The 21956-nt window shown below is 40.4% G+C and overlaps 1 protein-coding gene across 5 annotated transcripts in view; it reads right to left on the bottom strand.

The window, feature by feature from the left end:
• Nucleotides 1-21956, bottom strand: part of MRTFA (myocardin related transcription factor A) — a 91520-nt gene that overhangs the window by 31097 nt on the left and 38467 nt on the right. For all 5 annotated transcript variants that reach the window (XM_046646878.1, XM_046646879.1, XM_046646881.1 and 2 more), the window contains exon 2: nucleotides 9284-9349. In XM_046646878.1, coding sequence (XP_046502834.1) covers nucleotides 9284-9349 — 66 coding nt within the window. The remainder of the gene's footprint in view (nucleotides 1-9283; nucleotides 9350-21956) is intronic.

Below are 21956 nucleotides of genomic sequence, written 5' to 3'. Positions count from 1 at the left end.
TGGCAGTTATACAGACTACTGCACTGATGACCATTAGTATGAAATAAAGTGAAAGTGCTTGGCCATCTGCTAGAAGTTCTGTTAAGCTTGAGGCACTGTTACTTTTTAAATTTTTCTTCTGTGCCATCCTCCTTCTGAAGGAAACTGTGTGGAGAGTCAAATGCTGAGAGCTAACTGAGCTTGACTTCCATTTTTTTCTTACTGTTTTTAGCTGTCATACCAAAATGTCTTTTAAAATATCCTGCAACAAAGACCATTAACCAAAGAGTTGTATCAACAGTTCGAGGGACTGGCCATGACAGTGAAAACCAGAACTAAGTTCATATGAATCAAAGAAAGTCTGGGTGATGAGGTATGGGTAAGGGACGATACATTCTGGAGCAAGCAAGGATCCAAACTAACAGTCAGAAAACATGCTTCACACACATCCTGTTTTGGTACTGCAGCTTGCCACCACCCCTGTTTTGGCACTTGGGCTGTCACCTCCACCCAAACCAGCAAGGAAAGTCAACTACCAAGAATGAATGTAAAAAGTGGAGACTCAAAAATGCCAAATCTTTTTCTTACCAGAAGTGCACCCTTGACCCACTGACGGTGAAAGAGACTCAAGATTGGGAATAAAGGTCAGCACACAGTCTTGTATAGCATGAATATCAACAGGTACAGCGAATTCCACAAGGTTAAAATATCAAGGGTGAAATATTTTGAACTTGGCCTTCCAGGTTTCTCTTTGACATATATGCCAGCCATGTGTGTATCTAGCTTTCACACCACAGCCCAGTCCAACGCTTTGGATCAGTCAATTATAATTCCAGTATATACTCCTTGGTGAGCACACACACACACACACACACAAGCTACTGCCTCTTTCTCAAGCCCCACAGTCAATATGTCCAAGTCATCTGTTTAGATACAAGTTCCAAATCACCTTTGCACTTCTGCCAAGTAACATCCCACTAGGCTGAAGAATGTAAATCACCACCACCATCATCAGATGTCTATCAGGGCTCCCCAAGTGTGTAATTCTTTAGGATTTGTATTGTTTAGGGAAAACTAGTGAGCAGCAGCTTCAACAAGCATCTTTATAATCTCCTTTACTTCATTTATTATCCTGAAAAGAAGTTGGCCTTGGATATCTCAGACACTTCAAGAGCTAATTATTAAATGAAACTGAATACCTACTGTACTTTTCAGATATTAAATTGTATCAAGAACTCATATCAAGATGACGATTTCTGATGGCCTGTTCGACAGATCTCCCTGGTGGATCTTCTTTGGATTCAACAATAAATATGCTTAGAATATGAACCCACAACTCACTCTAGAGTCTTATTTTAGGATTTGCTAGCAACTGGCCAAGGAGGGAGTTTCTATGCTAGTCAATGACCACTGAGGTAGGGTTTCACCCTACAACAGCAGGGAGAGAGACGAGGACACTAACATCTATCAGAAATGCAACATAAAACACCTAGGAGTGATGTGCTCAGCTGCCCTTCTCCTGAGATAGAAGATGCCCGAGGCCACATGCCTAACACAATTTTCTCTTAGCTTCAAATCTAGGGATCAGGTTAGCCTCAATCCTAGAACGGGTGTTTTACTATGGTGTTTATCAAATGCCACTTAAACTTGGGATTCAACTACAGTTAAACAGTCACATTCCTGTGCTGAGGATACATCATCTCAATCAGCTAGAGTTCTCTGCTTCTTTAAGAAAGAAAAGCTATGCTATATACCTGAAACTAATATAATTTTATGTGCCGACTGTATCTCAATTCAAAAAAAAACCCAGCAGATGTTAGCTCAGGGCTAATCTTCCTAAGAAAAAAAAAAGGGCCAGCCTGGTGGTGCAGCAGTTAAGTTCGCACATTTTGCTTCTCGGCGGCCAGGGGTTCGCCGGTTCAGATCCCGGGTGCGGACATGGCACAGCTTGGCAAAAGCCATGCTGTGGTAGGCATCCCACATATAAAGTAGAGGAAGATGGGCATGGATGTTAGCTCAGGGCCAGTCTTCCTCAGCAAAAAGGGGAGGATTGGCAGTAGTTAGCTCAGGGCCAATCTTCCTCAAAAAAAAAAGGAAACTGACTCTTTCATCCAAAGATATCTATGTATCTAAAAGAGCCAAATGGATCACACACTACCATTTGCGAAAGTGAGCATATGAAAGAAGCAGAGCCTGAGGGCACTGACCGAACTGGAGCAGCTGGCAAACTGCAGGGTATGGGGGACGCCTTTTTTGAGTACCTACCAGAAAGGGGCACTGGTTGGATCTTGGCCAAACTTCTTTGGTTCACAGGAACAGCAGTTCAGAGACTACCACACAGTTTCTAGCAACTCGCACGTGGACTGGAGGAAATGGGAAATGACCAAGGCCCAGGTAAAGATCTGCCCGAAACTCAAAATCCACCAAGTATTGATTGGTTGACACACAATATCTCGGACATTGTAACACTTCACTTAAACCCAAAACAAATGACATTTCCTTGAATCCTACAATTTTGTCATCTGAAATCTTTGTAAGCTAAAAAAGAAAAAAAAAAAAAGGGTAATTCAGCCTCAAACCAGGCCCTCATCTGCTCTGGAGTAACCAGTGTGTCCCCATTGGTAAACATTTCTGTGTCTTGGCAAGCTGCCCAGAAATAAAAAACATTATTTCCAACTCAGCCATTTGTTTGCTAGTTTTAAGAGAGGTTAAAAAAGAAACATCCACGACTATGGAGAAAGCAAGCCAATAAAATGATAGTCCTGTTAAATTACAACCAAAAAGGGAACAATCTCAATGCAGTACAATCATGTATCACATAACGTTTTGGTCAACAACAGACCGCATATATGATGGTGGTCCCATAAGATTAGTACCCTATAGCCTAGGTGTGTAGTAGGCTATACCATTTAGGTTTGTGACAGTATACTCTATGATGTTCACAGAACGATGAAATCGCCTAATGACACATCTCTCAGAACGCATCCCTGTCATTACTCAATGAATGACTGTATCATGTTGGCTAGTGGTTCTTTGACTCTTAATTTTCAGCAATTGTGTTTTAATCCACAGGTAGGAAGGAAAGTGGAATTCAGAAGGATTTTATTTATTGAAAAATAGTTCCTATTCCTAAATGTTGGTTTTGATAGAAATTAATGACAAATATATATTAAAAGCTGCTTTCAAATTCACAAGATGGTAGATCCAAGCTAATGCTCCTCTCATTCTTAACAGAGAATAACACTGCCTGTATTTCAAAAGCATGAACAGTACATCATCTAATTTATCTCCAAACTAAAATCTATGCGGTGGGTAGGATGGGTTATTATCCCCATTTTATAAAAGTAGAAGTTGAGTTCAGAAAAGTTACTTGATTTGCCCAAAGTCACCTTGTTCCTAAGCGGCAGAGTGAGGTCTAAAACTCCACAGTCTAATACAATAGCCACCAGCCACATGTGACTATTTAAATTTAAATTAATTAAATTAAATTAAAGTTCAGCTCTTGACTCAAGCTAGCCACATTTCAAATGCTCAAAAGCACATGTTGCTAGAGGCACAGAATATTTCCATCATCACTGAAATGCTCTTGGACAGGGCTGGTCTGGAAGCTAGTTCTTTTGAATTCATGGTCACTTGGGGAAAAGATCCCATGGCATTCCAGGATTTAACAAAGATGCCCTGATAGTGACAAAGTTAAATCATAGCTTCTTTCTCATTACAAGAAACTCCGAGGCTTCAGGAGGTTGGCTTATCTTCTCAGGGGTTACAACAACAAAAACTAGTTTTAAAAGAGCTTTACCAAAATGGATTTAATACATATGTACTCAGGAAAGAGAATCTTGAAACTCAGTTTGTGCATTTGGTGAAGAATAATACAAGCAGTAGTTCCCAAGTTACAAATAACAAAAACATTATTAAGAAGAATTTTAGCTTCAGAGGAAAAGGGATCATAGTAATCAATCCAGACACTTTCAGCCATTAAATAACCTCTTGTGAGAGTTTAGAAGAAATTTCCTCTTGGTGCAGAGACTGCTATAGTCAGATGAACACGAGATTTTCAGCTACTACTGGGGCCCAGTAAAATGACAGCTTAGATTAGCAAGAAGTGCTACAACTGGGCCACACTGTGTAGACCACTTAGCTAACACCGACAGCTGAAGCATGACAAAGGGATCAAACTGTAGAACTAAAAGGTCAGGGAGTCAAGATGTGGCAAAGCTTGTTAAAAATACAGAGCTGCTGGAACTCATTACATGAAGCCATTCTTTCTGGTTTCAGTCTGGGATTCATAGGGCCTACTTGTAGACCAATGAACTAGTCAAAACTAGCTGGCCAATTTGTTCACTTTTTTCACTTAGCAGCATGTCTGAGCACCTTTCAGGGGCCAGGTCATTTGAGAGGTCTCTGGATTGACACTAACTGGCTGCCCTCTCTGAGTTGTGCTGCCCTTACCCTCTGAATTCTCCCAACCATTTGGAGCTAAGTGTCACCAATGGTACCGGCTGGCTGCACAGAAACACCATTAAAATGAAAAAACAAGCTCACAGGGCCGGCCCCATGGCCGAGTGGTTAAGTCCGCGCACTCCACTTCGGCAGCCCAGGGTTTGCCAGTTCAGATCCTGGGTGCGGACATGGCACCGCTCATCAGGCCACGTTGAGGCGGCGTCCCACATAGCACACCCAGAAGGACCCACAACTAAAAATACACAAATATATACTGGGGGGCTTTGGAAGAAGAGAAAAAAAAGAAGAAGATTGGCAACAGATGTTAGCTCAAGTGTCAATCTTTAAAAAGAACAAAAATAAAACAAGCTCACTCAAGAAAGAGAACAAGCTCATTAGAGAATCTACAGGACAAAAATAATGACTTCTTCACATGCTTGCCAAGGCACCAAGATTCTTCTACTACATGCACATGGGAAAATACTGAACTGAGGGCCAACTGTAGCATTAAAATCATGCTATCTATGCTTTCTCAAGGATTCAGAAGAGAATAACAAAAGGCTGAGAAGAGACAAACGAGGTTCTTCTCTCATATCCAGAAAGATTACAGGATACTTTTTTCTCATTGTCTGGATCAGGAGAACTTCCATGATTTCTTTTAAAAGGTTATTCCTCTGCAGCAGCTCTTATTGCCAGAACATTTTTCTTAATTTTCACCTTAGCATTATGAACGTGTACACCTTTAAACATCAAAGAAAAAGGCTGTGGGGGAAGCCCTGTTTGAGAACGAAGTGGGGGCTGGCCCGATGGCACAGCAGTGAAGTTCGCACATTCCGCTTCTCAGTGGCCCGGGGTTCGTGGGTTCGGATCCCAGGTGCAGACATGGCACCGCTTGGCACGCCATGCTGTGGTAGGCGTCCCACATAGAAAGTAGAAGAATATGGGGACAGATGTTAGCTCAGGGCCAGTCTTTCTCAGCAAAAAGAGGAGGACTGGCAGTAGTTAGCTCAGGGCTAATCTTCCTCCAAAAAAAAAAAAAGAGAGAGAGAGAGAGAACGAAGTGTACTACACATGACCCAACTCTTCTATGAGTCTTCATTCTGGATACAGCAGCATTCCTGGTCTTAATCTTTGGAGTTACACACCAGCTTCCTATCTGTGCCATCTCTCCTCTTCCTCAAGATATGCAGAGTTTCAGATCATTAAAGAAAGCTTAGAGCCTGGAATATATAATCCTTTACTCTCTAGCACTCTGCATTTGGTAGGGTTTAAGTAGTGTTAAATTTGCAACATATGTTTACACAATGAGAATGAAGGATTCTGAGAAATGATCCTGTTTAAAAACACATCAGAAACCAACTTCCAGTTTAGATGCCATGAACAGAGCATATCAAGCAGCAGAGGGAGGTGGGTAGGAATTGGGAGATTCTTTAATTTCTTGAACATTATGGAAAGGCCATATCCCACCTCTGAATGATATGCAGAAACATAAACAACACTGAAGGCAAGGGAGCCACTGAAGACACTGTCCTACAGATATGATGTCAGAACTGAAAGCCAGTCCTACATGGGAACTATGCGAGAGTATTCTGGGAAATGAGGTAGGTGGGTTTTTCTTCCCAGAGCTACAAAAAGACTAGGATGAGAAGAATTTGATAACAGACATAAACACAGAAATGATAAGGCAGAATATAGCCATGACTACACTGCTCCTTTCCCTGGCTTGCGGGCCCTACCTGCTTCCTAAGTTGTACAACAAAATTAAATATAAGGCACTTTTCAGAAACTCCTCAGGCCAGCAAGATAGCAACGGAAGTGGGCACTTCAAACCAGATGTTACTTTTTCAGGTCTCCAAATTTCCAATAACAACAACTTGCTGATCATTCGTGATTTGCCCCCAGCACTCTTCATATTTTCCTTAAAAGATGTGGTGTTGACGGTGAGAAGTGGGGTTGGTAGAAGATGGCAGGCGGTAGGCTTGTCAGGAAGGCAGACTATTGGGAGACTACAATAGGACTTAGAGTAGCAGGCACAGCATCATGGTGAGGAAATAGGATAACTCACAGGGTGGGGGGCTGGCAATAAAAAAGAGCCTCATCTTTGGGAACTCAGGACTCTACCTGTGTATCACCAGGTATGCAGACGAGCAGAGAACTTCACACGTGAAACTATTCCCAGGCCTCAACATTCTCTTTCAGAATCTAAGAGTTTGCTACTTACTTTTTTCACTAGAAAAGCTGAAAACCAAGACTGTGTCCACAGCTGACAGTGGCTCTAGGTATGAGGGAAGATACAATATTCTCACAGAAGCCAGGCATTTCTATTCCTACTTTTCTCACTTCACAGATACAGAGAACAACCCAAAGTATACAGTCAGATATTCAGAACATTTTAGAACCTGGGCTGCTGACAGAACAGGAGCATTGCTTCAAATTCCACGCCTAGATTTTCAAGAAGTTTGCAACAGACTTCTATCTGTGTCTGTCTGTCTGTCATTTTCCGTCACGCTCTCTCTCACACATACATCACACTTTACAACTGGCTGTCTTTATTCATTCATTCAGTGCCAGACACTGGGGACAGAAATATAAATAAGATACTTTCTCAAGGAGTTCACAGTCTATTTGGAGAAACAAACATAGAAGCAGATAACTGCAGGAACTGAAGCATCGCTTGTCTTAACATGGAATACCACAAGAAATGCTGGCAAGCAGACTATACAAGAGAAATCCTATTAAACAGTATCTCCAGTAGCCCCTGGTATCAAACAAAAGGCAAGAAGAAGAATGCAGGGCATTTACCCTCTACAGGGCTTTTAGATCCTGAACGTATTACAGATCCTGAGAAGCTGCATTACGCTCTCAGAACTAGTACTATCATTACAGTCAGCACCCCATGGATCATGCTCTTTATTTTCTGTATGGGTAAATTTTAGCTACTCAAATAAACTGTTAAACCATGCCCTATATTTCTTTAATCTCTATAGCATCTAGGACTACCCTGGGCACAATGTAGATGCTAAACATGTGATGTCCTTCGTGAAAGGGACAAGGTAACTTGTTCCTCTACAAAGGTTTGTAGATTGGCAGATCTGGAGGGTTTGTAAGGCACAGCATTGCCCTACCCCATCACTTTACTGATCCACTGCACAAGCCATCTGCTCTATCTGACACCTTAAGGGTTGGAGGTCGGGAGTCCTTCCCTGGAAGTCCAGAGAAGAGTACAGCATAACACGGGTAAATGGTTTGGTAGTTAATTGCAGTAAATGAATTCAAGACTTAAGTCCCCTGGCTGATGCTTGGGAGAGAAACGGACCGCAGACTCCTTATACTTGCCATACTGTTCTACCTCTTAGAAATGGACCTGCCACTCTCATGACATAAATCAAACCCCATCCTCATTTGCTCAAAAGCCTTCAATGGCTTCCCACTGTACTTAAAACCCACCTCCTCCATGTGGCTGATAAGGCCCTCATTCTGGCCCCACCCTCCTTGCCAATTTTAACTTGCCCTCACTCTCCTCTCACTTACCAGGCCCCAGCCACACTGGCTTCTTTGACATTTTCAAACATGCCAGGCTCTTGTCTGCACTAGGCCCTTATACTTGCTTTTCCTTCTCCCTGGGCCCTCTTTCTGCTTCTGAATGGCTGACTCCAACTCATCTTTCAGATCTCAGCTCAAATAGTTCCTCCTCAGGGAGGCCTTTCTTGACCATCTTATCTAAAGTGACCCCATCTCATTCCTATTACTTGTTAACACACCAACCAGCTAATTTACTTGATAGCACTTACCATGCTCTGAAATAATCTTGTTTATTTATTAGTCTCCTTGTTTATTATCAGTCTTCTCCTTCTAAATATAAACTCCTGAGAGCAGGAGCTGGATTTATCTTGCTGTATCACAGGCACATATTACATACTCAAATATTTTGAATGAATGAGTGAATAAGAATTAGTAAAATACAGTGGCAGTGGGTCAGCAGGCACTGGGTTAAGGTAAAAAACATTAGTTCTCCCACTATGAAGCTAGAAGTTGTTGTATGACAATATTCTGTATGACATACGACATATATGTTGTACGACTTTGGGTTTTTTTCTTCATCAGAGTGTAGCCAAGTAGTGATAACATACAAAGAGAAAAGAAAGAAGAGGGAGAGCCTAAGCTCTCTGCTGACAACTTAAAAAGAAATGTCAAAAAGAGCAAAACCTTGCTGGCTCCAGCTTCCATTCAGTTTATAATGCTGTTGGTATTGAAAGCAAATTTTCTTACTTCTAACAGATCCCAAAGTTGGTTTCCTTTCTCCCCAAGTGATGCGTGCAGTTCTGTACTCACTAAGCCCAGCTCTGCGATAACCCCATCAACAACTCCATTCAAGCACACTCATACCCATGGCAGCCTTAGGATATCTGACAATCTCATTCTAAACAAAACTGTACTTGATTCAAAATACCAGTGAAAAATTATTTTCTCTTTCCAAGAACCTGAACACTAAGGCAAAACATATGCAAGAAGTGGGTGCTTCCTACAACACCCCAGCTCAAGATCTGCTCCTCCTCTAAAGGGAAGTATAACAGGGCGTAGAAACTCTCCTAAAGGTGCACGTCAAAAGCTAAGAATGATTCAATGGCACTGTTACACTTAATGCTGTCTGCTTCACTGAACTTCATCAATTAGGGCAGTTATCTTAACTATTAGTGACTGAGAGTCCCTGAACTTGGAAAAGTACAAGAAAGAAAAGACTGAAAAATGAAACCCATCACCCTCGTTTTCTGGTGGATGCTTCCCATGGCATGTAGGGCACACACGATCATGTCCTAAAAGCAACTCTACCAAATGCTGAAGGAGAAAGAGTGGTACTTACGCGGCATGATCCCTTGGCTCACCAGTTCTTCCCGCGTCCGGCGCTGCTGGAGCTTCAACTGCAGCACTGCAAGGCAGCAAAGAGAGAGGAGAGACGAAGGCTCAGTCGGGCATTCCACCACAAAAGACACATTTTCACATGCAAAGAAAGTCTCAGAACAGAAGAGTGTAGTGTGAAAGATGGATCCCCTTTAATTGTGACTGTCTGTAATTGCAGAAGTGGCCTGATACAGCAGGGTTTCCGTATTCTGCTGTGGGCGGCGAGAGGAAGTTGCGAAGGGTCTTGCAGGGCGATAACAATCCACAAAGCACCCTAGTCTGGCCTCTTGCTCAAAACCTCCTACAAGACAGTGTCCACCTCTAAACACTAAAAACACACAAATTCTTACCTCAAAGAAAATACAATGAGGACCACAACCCAGCAGAAAAAGCTTTCTGGATGTTCTACATTTTCTTCCTGGTAGCAAATGTTTACCATCGCTTAAGTATAACGAATAATACAGTTATTCGCATAGATCAGGAAGTACTGGTTATTTGTGAAATCTTTTCTTTTGTATCTAAAAATTATACCAATTTTCACCAAGCATTGCATTTCTCTAAATCAGAAAATATTCTACCATTAATCTAACTCTTTTTCTTTTTCTTCCTCTTCCTCTTCACTTACAGCCTTTCTCTGTTGAGGTCAAACAAGCAGGCTAGACGACTCAAAAGCACATCCGGGCTAGGGGAGGGTGATAGGTGTTTCTCCTCTTTCCACCCTGGCAACACCACTTCATCAAACAACTTAATAGGGAATTTTTTTTTAAGTTAAAAGTCAATTATCTCTATTTCAAATGCCAGTGAAACCTAAAGGGTATTACCACTGCACACCATGCAGAACGATGATGGCAGGGCAGCCTGCACTCAGCGGCTAAGCAAGAAAATGTTCAGAGGAGGGTTAGGAAGATCGCACTGGCAAGGAAAGTCCCTTACATGCTAAGTCTTCAATTATAAAGTCCCCGCAAGTCACATCTGAGGGGGACCCGAATCTGTTAGGAATCATATTATCCTAATATCTGCCCTTTCCATTGACAGAGTAGTTTTTAAGAAGATCTCCAAGAACGGCAGAACCATAACTAGACTCCTGACTATACCTCAAATTCAGCAGGTCCAAAGCAGAATCTATCTTTCCCCTTAAAACCTAACCTACTTCCCATCCTTTTTATCTCTTTAATGGTATTCCTATCCCTCCCAGGACTAATATTAAAATTTTTGAGCCACCTTCAACTTCTCCACCTCCTCACGCTCCTCTCTTACCAAGTTTCCACACCACATTGTCCCATGTTGCAGTGACGGCTCACTGGCTGTGTCTCCCCCATTCTAAGTGACCCCACTCGAAGCTGCCCAATGACTCTTCCTCAAGTACCACGTACTTGCCCAGCTCTTTGTTCACTTCACCTGGAAATGCCTGCCCTCTTCACCTGACCTTCCTGGCTCACTCCCCAGCATTCAGAATTACTCTAGGCTTCCCTTCTGTGAGCTACCTTTTATGTTATAAAAAGTATAGTAATATTTTGCCCTTCAAGGGGTAATAGTTACCCCTTGAATATATCTTATCTCTCCTTTCAGTTTACAAACTCCTGGAGGGTAAGGAATATATTTTATTAACATATGCCCCCCATAGCACTTAAAACACAGTAGGCATTTAATAATTATTTTTTTTTTAAAGATTGGCACCTGGGCTAACAACTGTTGCCAATCTTTTTTTTTTTTTTCTGCTTTATCTCCCCAAACCCGCCCTGTACACAGTTGTATATCTTAGTTGCATGTCCTTCTAGTTGTGGGATGTGGGACGCTGCCTCAACATGGCCTGACGAGCGGTGCCATGTCCGCGCCCAGGATCCGAACCCTGGGCCGCCGCAGCAGATCGCGTGAACTTAACCGCTCAGCCACGGAGCCGGCCCCTCTAATAATTATTTCTTGAATTGAATTGCATCTAAAAATGATATTACATACAGTCTGAGAAATCCAATCAGGAAGTTTTTACTATTATTATTTTTTTAAACAAATTAACACTGTTAAAAACAAAGACTTGCAGAATGGATGAAAACAGCAACAGCTACACTAGTAGCTAACATTTATAGAACATGTGCTCTGAGCCAGACACCATCTTATGTACTCTCATGTTTTAACTCAATTAATCTTTCTAATACCCCTATGGAGAGACATGGGCATTATTAATCCTATTCCACAGGTAAGGAAAATGAGGCCCAGAGAGATTAAGTAATTTACCTAAGGTTATACCGCTAACAAGAGGTTAACAGGATTTGAACCCAAGCATTCTGATTCCAGCACCTGGGCTCTTACTTCTCTGCTTCTCCAGGGTCTTCAGGAGGCCTGTGCTACTGAGATAACAGGCATGGAATGTGATCACCTGGGTTCACTCTCTGGCGAGACAGACAAAGGAGCTGAGGAAACTAGATGGTTCAGGCCAGGAGCTTGGGTGATCAACTTCAGTAAAATAAATTTAATTAATCTAGGAACTTGATTCCAGAATAAATTATAATCACAAATCGGCATAATAATAATAATAATAAAACAAATAATAGGAGTCACTGAGTGTTGCTATGATGTGTCATGCCCTAGGTTAAGTGACTGACAGGCTTTTAATTAAAAAAAAAAAAGTCCTGTGAGGATGGTACAATTATAATCTCCATTTTACAGATGAGGAAACTAAGAATCAGAACTTTAAAATTTTGCCTTCAGTCACACAGCTCAAAAGTGCTGGAATGAGGATTCATACCCAGGTCGCTGTGACTCTAAAGTGTGGGCACTTAATACCATGCCACATCTCCTTGATGGAAAGAAAGAGGAGGGCCAGACAGGATAAAGTAACAGGGGAAAAAAGGGCAAATATTTGTCATCTTTAATAGTGTTTCTAAGGCCCACTGTAACATGAGCTATTAGAAAATTATTAAATCTCACTAATTGGATTTCAGAGAATAGAGAAATCTAAATGCAATTCAAGAAGTCTGAACATTTCAAAGAAACAATAACTAATGAAAATTATGGCTATTTACCCAAGAATAATTTTGAAATATCAATCAGCAGCCCTCCTAAATAAACCATATACAGACAGGGCCATAAGGGATATTGTGCAAATTTTTTCTTCTGTTTCTTTTTAAAGGTATGCTTTTTGGTGAGTAAGACAGGCCCTGAGCTAATATTTGTTGCCAATCTTCCTCTTTTTTTTTCCCCCCTCCCCAAAGGGCCAGTACATAGTTGTATATACTAGTTGTAGGTCATTCTAGTTCTTCTATTTGGGACGCCACCGCAGCATGGCTTGATGAGCAGTGCCATGTCTGCACCCAGGATCCGAACTGGCCAACCCTGGGCCAGCGAAGCAGAGCGTGTGAACTTAACCACTCAGCCACAGAGCCAGCCCCTATGCAAACTTCTTGATTGAAAAACTTCTTGCTTCATGAAAGCAAAAATTTAAGTCTGTGATTCAAGTTTTTTATGGACAGCACAGTAAAGGCCTATTTAGCTTTTTTTTTTTTTAACAGCTCTAGTTCAAAGAGGAAGGTTTATCTAATAAACCATTTCCATCTCTAAAACTAAATGAAATTAAAGTTCAGTTATCCAAAAATTCCATCTTGTCCCTCTCAGCAGTTAACTCCAAATATGCTTATCTGAAATCTGACCAAGTTCCCCATTCAAATAATAGAATTTACTCTGGATCAGTACTATCTTGGGTATTGTCACAATTTGATTGTAGGTATGTATTGTTTTATACATTGCATAGCCCTCTTCTGCCAACTCTAACAATGTTTATAAGGAGGAAAAAAGAAAAGACCTAAGCAATAAACTCAGAATTATAGCAGTCTACCCATACTTCATTTTATTTTGAAATTTATCTGTTTGGCTATGCACATATACAATGATCCTTCTTCTAAGACTTTCGACTACAAGCAAATGGATATTTGTATGAATTTCCCCCTTCTCTAGTCTATCTTAATTCCTCTTAACTCCAAACACTCTAAATAAAATGCCTTTATCTTTCCAGACCTTAGGAATGATTCATTTTAGAAGAAATCATTTAGTAACTCACTTTCAGTAAATACTCTAAGAGCCATATGTTCTATATTCACTACAGAGGGTACCCAAATCAGGAGTGTATTTCAGAGGCCATACATTTAATGCACATCCACTCTCACCAAGAAATATCTGACACTAGTTCATGATTATATTCACAGAGCAGTGATAGACCAAGGAGATTCAAGAGAGTGGGAATTTGACAAAATCTCTCTATTTCATTCTACATTACCATTTAGATTTTCTCTCCACCTCCAAGTCAATAAGAACAAAAATAACCGTTTGTGTACAAGCATGAGTCTTTCTACCTTCACTGTTATTGAATTCCACAAATTTAATATATTTTAAATCTGTTTCTAATTCGGCCTGTGGGAGCAGCCTATATAGAGATGAACAGATGTCTTTAAAGCTGATGGATGGTGAATCAACCAAGTTGTCTACCAGAAAAGGATTGGAACAAAAAGAAAATAAACCGAACCACAAAGTAGAGAACCCTAGGTTCTCCACTCCCCATGGAAATAATAAAGTTTTTCACCTTGATTGTTTTTCAAACAAAGGTAATCAACTGCTATTTGAATAACTGGCTAGTATTTGGGAAATCAAAGCAAAGGAGTGACTTGCATATATTTCTGCCCTGTAAGACCACAGAAGTATGTTGACGGCATTCAAGGGATAATGCCCAAGAACTGGACACATCAAACAATTGGGTCAATCAGGACCGTTTGGACAGAAACAGACCAAAGTGGCGTGTTCTCAAGCCCAGCTCTGTGGCTTCCACCGGTCAGCAGTCATGGATTTCACCGGAAAGGGAGATGTGCAGCTTGGCAAGGTTGTTCCTATCTTATTCATATTTACCCATTATTGATCCCACAAAGGCTTCTAGAATACAGAACTAAAGTTATGAGGGAAGTAGAAAAAAACAGGAAGGGGGTTAGTATGGGAATGACAGCGAAAGAACAAAAACCCTCCCTCTGCATCATCCTTTGCTCAGTAAGACCCTTCAAAGAAGATTCTGACTGCAGGGACAATTCAGTTAATTCAGCCCTAACTCAGGAACACTAACAAGTCTTTTTCTCATTTCTTTAAATTTTGATATGAAACTTTAAATCAAACCTCATCAAATGACAATGAATTTGGCCACAGCTTTTCAGCCTACACAACTCGAAAATAAACAGAAAATTCAGACAGGCCTATAACAAGCAAAGAGATTGACTTAGTAATTAAAAATCTTCCTACAAAGAAAAACCCAGGGCCAGATGGCTTCACTGGTAAATTTTACCAAACATTTAAGAGAAGAATTAATACCATTTCTTCACAAACTCTTCCAGAAAACAGAGGAGAGAACACTTCCCAACTCATTCTATGAGGCCAGTGTTACTCTGATACCAAACCCAAAGAAAGACATCATAACAAAACTAGAGACCAATATCCTTTATGAATATAGATGCAAAAATCCTCAACAAAACACTAGAAAATAGAAGCCAGAACTGGAACCAAATCTTCTGCATTTTTATCCTTGTATTCCTGCCCTTGTTCCAGTGATTCTCAACCCTTACTTCACAAATAAAATCATCTGAGAAGGTTTTTAATTGGTCTGGAGTGGGGCCTGGGCATCAGCACTTTTCAAAAGCTTGACAGATAATTCCAATGTAATGCCAGGTTAAGAACGGCTGCCCCATTTAACGCTACCTCGGCCTAAGTTAAATTCACTTTATATTGAGAAATTAAACATGTTCTGCCAACGTTCATGATGTCAATTATAGATCATGTCAAGTAATAGTACTAAGTAGATTTAATTCATCAGTAGATAACAAGCAGCTTTTCTTTTGATGCTCCCTGCTTTAAAGCACATTATCTTTTGATGTGTACTGAACAATGGTTCAATCTTTTTAAGTTAAAATTTTTGTTTTAAATTTGTTAAAAAGTTTGTAACAGTAGAGAACTTTCATTTTCTAACACACTTCTTCCACAAAAACTATTTATTGTTTACCACCAAAGGTTTGTAAGGGGGAAAAATGGCTAAAGAACAACCCAATAAAGAAAGAAAATCTCGTATCTTCAGACTCACTTCTGCAAGTTTTCTATCCAAATTTAATGCATGTGACCTGAAGCTTCATATACTAAGTTCTCTTTTATATATCGCCTAGCATATGTATTTAATAAATATTATTTGTTAAAAGTAATTTTAGATGGTACATTCTTACTCTAAATTCTGTTCCTTCTATAAATTCCCGAAACCTGATCTCCCAATAATTGGTATATTTTCTCCCCTCATTAAGCTTCAGGTACCAGTCCCAGAATAAATAAGCAAATACAATTCAGTTCAGTAATAAACACCACTACCTCTAGCTTCAAACTGGACAATAGGTTTCACTGGGAAAATGAGAGAAGGAACAGAGTGGGTTTTAGCCTTATGTGAAGCTTAGCATGCTAAGAATTAGAATATTCCTCTTTGCAGTAGTGAATCATACCTATTTTACTGGTCTATTTCATACCTCAGTTTATCCCATATGCCAAAAAAATCATTTAGTGACACCCAAATTGTAAACTATATTGCCTAACACCTAGAACCAAAGGCTCTTCTCTGAACACTTACTATTTTCATTCTTAGAATGTATGATTAAAAGTAGGTGAAGGGTGTTACATGTTAATTATATCTCAACAGAAAAATTAATTTTTCTAAAGAGAAGGTGAAGGACATCACCAGAAGAGGGTATTTTTCACATTCTGCTGCCTGGATTACTTTACAGGATCATCATCAAAATAGGGATTCGGAGTCAGGGTGGGAGAGAGTTCTCCTCCATGCATTCTCTCACTCATTCATCTAACAAATATTACTAGACAACTAATATGCGCCAGGCCCTGTGCTAGGTGCTAGATACACTATGGTCTCTGCTCACATAAAGCTTTCTGTGCAGAAGGGAAACAGACATCAAACCACATATAAATAAGTACAAGTTGTGATTAACATTTTACAGGAAAAGAATAAAGGATATGAGAGATCAGACCATGGAACCCACTGTTTCTCCTCCTCTAATGTTCTGTAATAACTGTTCACATTTCCTCTTTACTACTATACAGTCAACTGTTTAAGATACTAAAACTCCTTGAAAAACAGAGACCTCAGGGTGAACTATATTAAAATAAGTAAGGTAAAGCACACAGTTTCATTTATTCACTTTGCTTATTTGTTTAGCTGCTCCAGGGTTCACGTACTAGCTGGTCAGCACATCTATTCACCTCACATTCATGCCTTATTCAGTTCTTCCTTAGTTCCTTGTCAAAACTTTCTTAGGCATTCATTCAAGAAATATGAGAGTCTACTACAGATGCCAGACACTTTGCTTGCTGCTGGGGATAGAGCAGTGACCATACAGAGTCGCTGCCTTCAGCGGAGTTCACGCTTTCATGGGGGGAACAAACATCAAATAAGTACTTATAGGAGTGCAGAGTGTTTTTATGGAGAACATACTCAGACACCACAACCCAACTAAGCAGTCTGACTGCTCCCATGATCCAGTTCACGCACTGAAACATCTTCTGTATTCTCAAAGCCAGGGCTGGGTGCTAGAGATACATATGTGAATAAGACGTGGCTCTCATCTTCATGAAATTCTTAAAGTCCAACGGGAAAAAGAGACTCAAAATAAGTAGTTACAATGCTATAAGAAAGACACTGATGTCTGTAATATCAATTATTACTTAAAAAGTCATAGGAAAATGCATAGCTAGTACACATGCCCTACTACTAACGGTCCCTGCCAAATTCAAAGTCATTTAGTCTTATGTGTGATACACACGTATGCATAAATAATAAAAAGAAATGTTGCTTTCTTAAGAAGAATAAAAATTCAAATAACTATGTATTTTTTAAGTTCTATGGGAGTGCAAACATGATGCTACTCAACACTGGAAATCACAGAGAAAGAGAAACGAGATCATTTCTATGTGGGGTGGGACTACTGAACATATAAACTGCGCCTTAAAAATATTTTATCTTTATGATCAGTTTGTACTAAGCTTTCAAGTTATTTCCTTGTATCATTCCCAAAAAATAATACTCCTGTGGGCCCCTATTTATTGTAATCTCCCGCAAGTCCTTCCCGATAGTGACTAGAAAGACGTAAAAGAGAGGCGAGTCCCCTCACTCCTTTCCATCGCGTCTCCTGTCTCTGCTTCTCAATCCCTACCCTGTCCTATGGCATCCCTGGAATTTTTTTCTTCTCCTGTTTCTTATACATAATTTCCTCAAGCTTTCTAAACTCTAAGTTTCTCTGGCCTTTTCATGATTAATTTTCTTCCTTCAACTTGGAAAACCAGCCTGAATGGCACAGTGTACACTGCACCAGAAATGTTTTTCTGGCTTGTGCTTTTAATATAAACAACAGCATTTTAAAAGCCCAAGGTATTCTATAATTAGCCCTACCCTTAACCAGAAATGGTTTACTGTCAATCTAACTGCGCTTTCTGGGGAAAGGGGCAAGCATTGTATATTGGGTTGGTTGTATGCCTATTTTATAAGTTCCAAGTGAATGCAATAACATTACAGAACTGACCTTTAAGGGGAGAGCAAAGAACATCAGAGAAAGAATTAGATGACATGGGTTCCAGTCCTGGCTCTGTTGCTACCTAATCATCACTTAACTTCTTTCAGCCTTGATCTTCTCACTATAATACAACTTGGAAAAATAATCCCTGCCCCGAGGCTCAGTAAAACACAATGTACGTGAAAAACGCTTTGTAAAACTATAACACAGAATATAAATGTTTCACTAGAGGCCTTTACATCAGATAGCTTTTCTCTAGGAGAGGAGTAAGAACTGCTAGTAATCTAGTACCACACCTCCAGTGAGATGCTTTATTTTGCAAAGTAAAGGGCTTTATATCAAAACACCCTTATTTAAAATCATATCCCAAGTTGTTCTGAGGCAGGGGGAAGGGAGGATGGTTGTTCTGGGGGAAGGGAAGGGAGGAAAGTGCTGGGAGGAAGAGAAGGGAGGAAGGTGGTGGGAAGAGGGGAAGGGGAGGGAAGGGGAGAAGGGAAGAGGGGAGGGGAGAAGGGAAGAGGGGAAGGGAAGAGGGGAAGGGAAGGGGAGAAGGGAAGGGGAGGGGAGAAGGGAAGAGGGGAAGAGGAGGGGAGAAGGGAAGAGGAGAAGGGAAGGGGAGAAGGGAAGAGGGGAAGGGAAGGGAAAGGAGAAGAACTGTTTCCTTTTGAAAGGCAATTCTGGAAGACGTAGTCAGTGAAGAAGCACGCTCGTTCCCAGACTCTAGACAACCTGGTATGTATAAAGAGGAAGACTTAGAGAACGGCAGAAGAATCGGTACCCATTCATTAATAAAGTTAAATATACAGTGAGTGTTCAAAGCGCGCTCCTGAAATTCTAAGCTGTCAATATGGAAATAGTGGTTAAAGGACCCAGAAAGGACCATTCTTCTGTTGCCAGAGAAAGAAAGACCTGCAGAAATTCAGATACAGAATTAAGACAAGAAAGAGGAAGTAGAGGTGAGAAAAACAAATTCTCTCTGGGATCCTACTGATCCACCATCTAAAAATCATATGGCTAAATGCAGTGTGGTATCCTGGGTCGGATCCTGGAAGAGAAAAAGAACATCAGTGCAAAAACCCCAATAAAGCTCGGAGTTCATTTAGCGGTGTACCAGTGTTAATCTCTCAGTTATGACAAAGGTACAATTATGTAAGATGCTAACATTAGGGGCAACTGGGTCAAAAGTATATGGAAACTCTCTCTATATTATGTGTGACTTTTTCATAAGTCTAAAATTATTCCAAAATAAAAAGTTTATTTAAAAAAACCCAAGCATTTGACTTTCCCTTCAGAAAGATTCACAAATCAATTACTAAACATATCAAGGGTCAGGTTTTTTAAACTAAAATGCTGCCATCTCTTGGACAGAAAGAAATTACTGATTAATTCCTATAAATGACTAATTAATTATGTAGAACAAGTAATCATGAGCCTTCTAATAAACGCAAATTATAAAATGATTTGTAGCATAAACAAATACAATGAACCATAATGTAATGTTGAAGAGAGGAATCCCTAATTCTGCTTAAAATTACACATGCTAGAAACCATCTAAATGAGATTCAAATTTTAAATTTTATCAATATGCTCAATCATTCAACCCTTTCACAACTCCATAAATTTTTCTTCCATCTCTGTATATACTATGGAAACATGAGTTAAATTATCTTTCAAATAATCTGCTTTATAAATCAGAAATAATACCAAAAAATGATTAATGTCTTCTCTTCATCTGAATATCATCGGAGATACTTGAGGTATTTTCCTGGGTTGGTAAACCTGGGCTACTTAAACATGTAACCTAGTAATTTACAAATGAGCTTATAAATATCTAACTTGAGCCACTAAAATAGGCAGAATAAAAGGTCTCTGTATTGTGTTATAATACTTATGCACACATCATGTCATTTAATTCTCAAAACAAAGCTATGTGAAAATGCTATTATTATACTATTTTGTAGATGAGGAAATTGAGCATTAGAGACATGAAGCAACATGCTTAAGGTCAGAGAGTAAGTAAAGGGTAGAAGAGAAAGTGGAATCCAGCTCCATCTCAATCTACAGCCTGAGCCTTTAACCACATTCTATGTTGTATTTTTCTTCCTTCATAAAACACACCAGTTCCCTGTGTTTAAGAAGGAAACCATAGGGCCAGCCCGGTGGTGCAGCAGTTAAGTGTGCATGTTCCTCTTGGGCGGCCCGGGGTTCACCGGTTCGGATCCAGGGTGCAGACATGGCACCGCTTGGCAAGCCATGCTGTGGTAGGCGTTTCACGTATAAACTAGAGGAAGATGGGCACGGATGTTAGCTCAGAGCCAGCCTTCCTTAGCAAAAAGAGGAGGATTGGCGGCAGACGTTAGCTCAGGGCTAATCTTTCTCAAAAAAAAAAAAAAAAAAAGACACTATATTAATAGTGCTATCTGTATCATGTGGCTGGAAAAAAATGATCTATATACTTACTAACTAGGGGAAAATCCAGGTGATTTCAGTGAACAGTATGTAACATGTCAGAATTCTAGAATCTAAAAAGGCTCCTTATATTCAAATTCCAAAAGGAATAGAGACTCTTAACAGGATAATGGCACTCACATGTAAAGGTCATTCAAAAGGGCTCCTCCCAGAGACAGGAGGCAGGCTGGAAGGATACAAGACAACTTCACAGGCCTACGTCCCAACTTGGCTCTCAACGCAGAAACATCCACACCAAAAAGGTAGAGAGCACCCACTTCCTGGTACATCTTCCGTCCTGCATTCTATCAGGGGTTCTTCCTGGTACTAGGGAGATTCTGGGCATTCGTTCATTTATTGAACTAAAATTTATTGTGCACCTATTACATGCTAGGCACTGTGCTAGGTGATATAGCAGTAAAATGGACAGATGAGGTCCCTGCCCTCACAAAGCATATTTTCCAGTGGAGGAAACATAATGAATAAGTTACATATAATTTCCAGCAGTACATTACGTAAAGAAAAATGCAGTGGAATAAGAGAACAGAGAGTGACTGGGGGTGGTAATTTTAGAGTACACAGGGAAGGCCCTTCTGAGGAGACAGATCACTCTTTCACAGAAGCCTAAATAATATGATAAATCATGAAAAGATCTGGAGAAAGAGTGTTCCAGGCAGCAGAAAAAAGCAGGTGCAAAGGCACTGAGGTGAGAAAAGGCTTGTCTTGAGAAAGAAACTAAGATACAAGAAATGTGGAATCTACTATGTTGAACTAACAACGCAGTCACTGGGCTGGAGTCACAGCAGTGACTCATTTAATCTCAACAGCTATTTGAGGGATGTATTACCTCTATTTTATAGACGAAGAAACAGAGGTTCAAAGAGGTTAAGCAACGATCTGCACAGCAAGTAAGAGGCAGAGCCAGAGTTCAAATACAGGTTGGCCTGATACCAAAGTCTGTGCTTTTTCTACTACATCACATTCAATGCCAAAGTCATAGCAAAAATATTAATAATTATACAAAAATAAGTAAGTGAATAAATCAAACTCTTTCCCACATCCTCAAAACTCCGAGGCTCACCATTTCATTTTGGGTAGTTGCTCATCTCCCCCCTTGAAGTAATCTGCTTCTCTAATTGCAGCAGACAGATCTCAAACTGCCAGCTACCTCAATGTCATCAGTCTCTTTCCTGAGGATCCATGAGGCAATGCTCAAACAACTCCATCACATAAGATCCGAGCATAATGTGCACCAGCACCAGACGTCTGAATGGGGTGGAGATAAATTAGGAATGTGCTTCCTTTAGACTGGCAGGGCCATCTGAACAACCCCTTCCAAAGTTAAAGGCACCAGGAACAGCATTCTCCCTGCCGCATTAGTTCTGCACGTTCACCCAGAAAATGTAGGCAGCCTCGAATCTCATTAGCTACTCCTGCTCGTATTACTGGTGCTGACATACTGCACCCAACTTTGTTGAGGGCAGGTGACAGGTGAGCAGATTCAAAACTTGGAACACGGTAGTTATTTCACAGCAAGCCAAGGGTGACAAAAATTTTTTTCCCTTAAAACTATATTACAGGGGCCGGCCCTGTGGCCCAGTGGTT

This window comes from Equus quagga, chromosome 19, assembly GCF_021613505.1.
Source record: "Equus quagga isolate Etosha38 chromosome 19, UCLA_HA_Equagga_1.0, whole genome shotgun sequence".
Classification (NCBI taxonomy): domain Eukaryota; kingdom Metazoa; phylum Chordata; class Mammalia; order Perissodactyla; family Equidae; genus Equus; species Equus quagga.
Note: the sequence above shows the minus strand (reverse complement) of the source record. Positions and strands in the feature narration are given on the sequence as shown.